The sequence below is a fragment of the Verticillium alfalfae genome, genomic scaffold (assembly GCF_000150825.1).
Source record: "Verticillium alfalfae VaMs.102 supercont1.6 genomic scaffold, whole genome shotgun sequence".
NCBI lineage: Eukaryota > Fungi > Ascomycota > Sordariomycetes > Glomerellales > Plectosphaerellaceae > Verticillium > Verticillium alfalfae.
Window position 1 is genome coordinate 1,282,518 of NW_003315033.1, and position 5,483 is coordinate 1,288,000.

Sequence of the window (5,483 nt, forward strand, 5' to 3'; positions counted from 1 at the left end):
CACCTGTTCTGGCATGCGCCAAAGCAACCTTGGCAGCGGAAGATGTTGCAAAGGGCGACACTGCCATTGGCATCCACGAAGACCTGGCAGCAGTAAGTATTGCAGGTGTCCCCTGGAGAGCACAATACTGACCCCAGCAGGTCCCCATCGATGGCCTTTTCGAAGTCCACGAGGTCATTGTCACCCTCGCCGAGGAGATCAAACCTTCACCCCGATATGAGGCCGAACACAAAGCTCTTCTGAAGCGCATGTCCAAGTCGCACGGAAAATGGGACACAACACATCCTCGTGCCCGTCTCCTCGACGCCCTGCACGGCTACGTCCGATACCGCGAGCGCCAAACGGCCGAGCTTGACAAATGGCGTCGCATGTACAAGAACACCTCCTCGTCGCAAAAGAAGGTCCTCGAGCATGCGGTTGGCTACACGAAGAAGATGGACACCGTCGCTTCGTTGATTGAGCAGAACCACGTGTTGTGTCAGCAGATTGTCGATGGGGCTTTGGAGTTCTATGGGGTCGAGAGGGACGAGATGACGAGATACATCGAAGCCAAGGAGAAGGAGAACAAGGCGGCTGAGAGGGTGAGCGTGAGCCAGGCATTGAAGCACTACGTCAGAGACTGGACGGTGAGCGGCCTGCGCGAGAGGGATGCTGCGTTCCCCTGCATTATTCAGTCGTTGGAGCAGTACTTCCCTGATCGTTCACAGGGCGACGTCAGGGTGTTGCTTCCCGGTGCTGGTGTTGGTCGTCTGGGTCATGAAGTCGCCGCACTTGGTGGTGAGTCGCCATCCTTCCTCCTCCTCTTATATTTCCGGATGCTTTTCTGACAGAACGATGCATAGGCTTTGAGGTCACGACCAACGAGTGGTCCATGTACATGAACCTCGCGTACCGTTTCCTCGAGAAGCATCCTCGTGTGGGCTCAAACAATGTCCATCCTTTCATTGACGGCTGGTCGCATCACGCTTCCACCGCCGACATGTTCCGCGGCGTCGCCTTCCCGGATAGGCCTGTCAACACCTCCGCCGTAGTGCTGGTCGAAGGTGACTTCACAACTGTGTTCAAGGGGCAGAATGGCCATTTCGATGCACTCGTCACCCATTTCTTCATCGACACGGCGCGCAACCTGATGTCTTACTTTGAGACGATCCATGGGCTGCTCAGGAAAGGTGGCATTTGGGTCAACCTTGGGCCGCTCCTATACGGCACAGGACCGTATGTGCAGCTGAGCCTTGACGAAATTATCGCTGTCGTGAATGCCATGGGATTCGAGTTTGTCGACGCGCCGGAATCATGCGGCGAGCTGACATTCGCTGATGAGAAGGTGCGCGGTCGAGAAGCCGTGTACGGCTTTAATGAGAGGGCGTTAGTGAAGAACGCATACAACGCGCAGTCATGGGTGATGCGGAAGAAGTAAGTATTGGGCTTAGATCAAAACAGAACGAAGACAAAAATGAATACATGACAGCAAACGGGAGGCGACCTCCTGGAATGCGCCAGCATCATGACTCGTGATAACCTCGTATGCATATTGGACTTGTCATTCAGCTGAGTAAGCAGCCGAATCCGCATGCGGAAGCTCCATGACACGGAATCAGCTGAATCTGCAGTGTCCTCCTCATTGCGAGCCGAGGTCGAAAAGTCTCCAAACTCAGCCATCCCATCATCATTCATCATTATCATCCAGACCAGTCGCCCAACGCTGAAGCAACGCCACGCTTCGAATCGCCATTCCGCTCCATCGTCAGAATCCGCGGCCTATTTACTCTCCGCAAACATGGGCATTCTCTCCACTCTCTCCACCGGCGCCATGGCCGGCCTCCATGGCTACATTCTCGTCCTCGAGATGTTCCTCTGGACCTCTCCTCGCGGTCGCAAGGCCTTCAATCTGACGGCCGAATTTGCCGAAAAGACAAAGGCCCTCGCCGCTAACCAGGGTCTCTATAACGGCTTTCTCGCCGCCGGCCTCGTGTGGGGTCTCGTTCACCCCGATGCCGGCTTCGCCAAGCAGCTTCGTCTCTTCTTCCTGAGCTGCATCGCCGTCGCTGGCTCGTACGGTGCCGCCACGGCCAACCGCAAGATTCTGTTCATCCAGGCCATTCCTGCTGCGCTATCGCTTGCTGCTGTCAGCCTCGATCTCTAAGTTGGACGCGGGAGAGATATGTTCGTTTTTGGGAACGTGGGTGCTGTTGGCGGTGGCCCCCAGATGGCGGCGTATCAACAGGAGCGGGGTATGGATGTCAGCAATGATCTTAAGTGCTTGCATGTTGAGCTGCAGGGGCTGAAGTGTTATACCGTCGAAGTGTCATACTGTCGACATAAGCTTGGGGCGCGGTCGAGAACTCTCTGGTCTTACAGGGTTACAGCAAGGGTCTGGATTGGTGCTTTGTTAGCAAGTCGAGCAGTTCGTATGCCGGTATCTTGATTGAACATCGGCGATAATGCGAGCTGGATGCGTCACAGTTTATGAAGCATCGACTGAGCGAGGGTGCTGGAATGAGTCTGGTCATCGTCGAAGTTTTCAGTACTAGTGGATCTTGCGGTAAATCTGGATGTGCTGTTGAGATCATTGGATGCTATGAAATCAAACTTGGAGAACCCCGCGCCCGCGCCAGGCCTTCACAATTTCCAAACAGCTAATATGTAGAGGTGGGTTTCTTGGGAATCTAATGTTCGTCTACCTCATACGCGATCCGATTTCTCAACATACTCTACAGTGCAATAGCGAGCGTCGAGTGCTGAAGAAACCGTACTAACGAGGAGGCTACTGCTGCGTCATCTCAATGTAAATGATACTATGTAGAGATATCCTCGGTTGTTGTAGCTCATGAGATCTCTAGAGACTTGTCAAAGGCAAACCTAGAATCACAGAGGTCATTAAACGCTCCTTACATTCTGTGGATTCACAACCTCTGATCCGCGTATGAGATAAAAAGTACCACCTTCTTAACGATGTTGAATAATGCAACATTTCCAAATTTGATAGCTGGTTCGCTGAGAGATCACATGAAAGCTGCCACAAGAGATTCTAATTCATCAATGTCCGTCCCTAGAGAGAAAATGATACGGCGGCAGCGGTGGGACAGGAGACACCACAGAGGACTATGAGGGGTCGATTGATAGGCAATAGGATGATGGGAATATGAAAGGAAGGCCACATGACAAAAAGAAAGAGTATTGATTGGGGTATTGCGTGCCGAAAGACCAACATCTGACTTGCATTGCTTGCTGCGAGTAGTCTCCTTCTTTGCACCAGTCTTCGATATCTGATCAAGGTTCCGTATTTGAATAGGAAAACTTTCATCCGAAAGCATTCCTGAAAATCAAAAAGTCTTAAGGCGAACGTTGCCAACAAATTTTGCATCTTGAAGCTTCCAACTATCAAGGCTCAGATTGCCGTCGAAACCCACAATTGGGTCCTAAAACCGTACGTAAGCAGCCCGCTTGCCTTTCTTTCCCCCCTTTGCTATGGCCTGTCCCTGAAACATGGTCTAGGAAAGGGGGCTGCAATGCAACTTCGTCCACACCTTCTGGAGGCCGGCCTCCCGTCAGCCGAAGACTCGGGACTCTCGGGGAGGCCATCGGTGTCCCCCCAATTCATTAGTTCCTGTTGAGACCTGCTTCAAACCAATTACACCTGAGATTCTGTAGATTGCCCCTCCTCAGTCTGCCAGCCACCGCTGGGAAAGGATACCAAAGAAGTATCTTGAAGCATCTCACAAGGGATCTGCGACATGGCAAGCTACAAATGTAGTGAAAAGACCTTTGTATTGTGTCCGACAGTGGTATTTTTCCTCAGGCTAGGTCTCCCATGAGTTAGACACGTGATCGCCGAGCGCGAGACCACACATATTTAAATATTTTAGCCAGTCTTACTGGCGTGGAACCTTTGGTGGCTTGCTCAACGTCATCGTTGACTGCATTGCTGGCCAAACTCGGCGATTAGTCAACTACTGTTCAATAGCTGACTGCTCAAGGATTGCCGTTTTTTCCCTTAGATTCCTGGAGACCCCTTGGGGCTGAGCAAGCGGTAAATCCAATTGCAGCCATAGCCCAGCCAAGGGCGCAAGGCGAGGAGCTGGAGGGTGACATCACGTTCATCAGCACACCCGCCGCTGTACCCTCGAGGTTCACCACCAAGGTCGATTGCGGCGTAGATACAACCAATGTCAGCATATCGAGTGTCGAAGCTCAAACTTGAGAGTCAATAGATGTTAACTAATGTCAATTGATCGCTATTGAACCAAGATACACGCTCGAGCTGACTCCAACCAAAGTTCCGCGCCATAAACAACGCTCTCCGCCACGCCGGCATTCCCAAGAGTCAGAGCAACCTCTTGTTCATGGACTACCGAGATATCCCGACGCGCAAGTTTGACAAGATCTCCCATCTCGAAATGGGCGAGCATGTGGGGATCCGCAGGCTCACGACGTTTTTCCGACAGTGCTACGACATGCTTGAGGATGACGGGGCCATGTATGTCCAGCTCACTGGTCTGCGTAAGGCTTGGCAGTATGAGGACTTTATCCGGGGTCTGTTCCTGAACCAGTACATCTTTCCTGGAGCCGATGCCTCTACCCCGCGAGCAAATTACGTCGGCTGCCTCGAGAGTGCTGGGTGGGAAATTAAAAGGTATGCTTTTCTGGATTCTCAGTGGGATGTGCGCAGATGAATAGAATACTGACTACCTATTGGAGCATCAACACTGTTGGTGTGCACAATGCAGGCACTCTCTGGCGTTGGTGCCGCAACTGGCTGGGGAACGGAGAGACAATCAAGGCCAAGTACGGTCAGCGCTGGTTCCGAATGTGGGAGCTCTTCCTGGCACGGTCTACCATTGCCTCGAGCCAAGGTAGTGCTACCTGTTTTCAGATGGTAGTCATCGATTGGACGGGTTCAAGACTCAGTATGGCCTTTCGGGTGCCCTGGAGGCGAGTCATGCCGCTGGTAGGGCGATCTTTCCAATATGATTGGTTCCTGAATCCTCCTCTACTCTAAAAGTACAAATTGGATAAGCCTCATGAATCAAATCACGACCTCATACTGATCCGAAAGACACGATTTTAGTGAATAAATATACCGAACTAGTGATTCCCTTTCAAGATACTCAAGTGAATTCTTCAAGTCAAGCCCGTTGTTCGCCCTCTAGCGTATCGGTATGCTTTGCCTACACCTTACGAGAAGGGCTCTGCGCTAGCTACAGTGTTCTCTGACCTCTTACCCAAATCTCCAACAGGATCAGACTTAAAGATCATCCAAAATTAGGACAAAAGACAAAATGACAACCCCGCACGGGACTCGAACCCGCAACCTTCAGCTCGCCTGGATAGGAGGCTGACGCGCTACCATTGCGCCAACGGGGTTGTTGGGCTTGGTGCATATTTTATGCTGCTACTCGGATGTGATAGAATTTTGTGCATTGCTAAATTATATTGCTTGACATCTTTTTACTGGCCCGAGAAGAATATCACACGGCAGCAAC

The 5,483-nt window shown here is 51.7% G+C and overlaps 3 protein-coding genes and 1 non-coding gene across 4 annotated transcripts; 3 read left to right on the forward strand and 1 right to left on the reverse strand.

Moving 5' to 3' along the window:
• Positions 1 to 248: 248 nt before the first annotated feature.
• Positions 249 to 1,417, forward strand: VDBG_05488 (conserved hypothetical protein; the record flags this gene model as incomplete). The annotated part of the gene is made up of 2 exons (XM_003004329.1): positions 249 to 777; positions 843 to 1,417. 2 exons carry the CDS (start codon positions 249 to 251, stop codon positions 1,415 to 1,417), a joined length of 1,104 nt encoding a protein of 367 aa, XP_003004375.1.
• Positions 1,418 to 1,777: 360 nt separating this feature from the next.
• On the forward strand, positions 1,778 to 2,143 carry VDBG_05489 (integral membrane protein; the record flags this gene model as incomplete). The annotated part of the gene is made up of 1 exon (XM_003004330.1): positions 1,778 to 2,143. The coding sequence occupies one exon, from the start codon at positions 1,778 to 1,780 to the stop codon at positions 2,141 to 2,143; it is 366 nt and encodes a 121-aa protein (XP_003004376.1).
• A 2,254-nt stretch (positions 2,144 to 4,397) lies between these two features.
• VDBG_05490 (sphingolipid C9-methyltransferase) lies at positions 4,398 to 4,999 on the forward strand (the record flags this gene model as incomplete). The annotated part of the gene is made up of 2 exons (XM_003004331.1): positions 4,398 to 4,633; positions 4,699 to 4,999. 2 exons carry the CDS (start codon positions 4,398 to 4,400, stop codon positions 4,997 to 4,999), a joined length of 537 nt encoding a protein of 178 aa, XP_003004377.1.
• A 285-nt stretch (positions 5,000 to 5,284) lies between these two features.
• Positions 5,285 to 5,364, reverse strand: VDBG_15115. Its single transcript has one exon. It is a non-coding gene; the product is annotated as a tRNA-Arg (tRNA).
• Between the last annotated feature and the right edge of the window lie 119 nt (positions 5,365 to 5,483).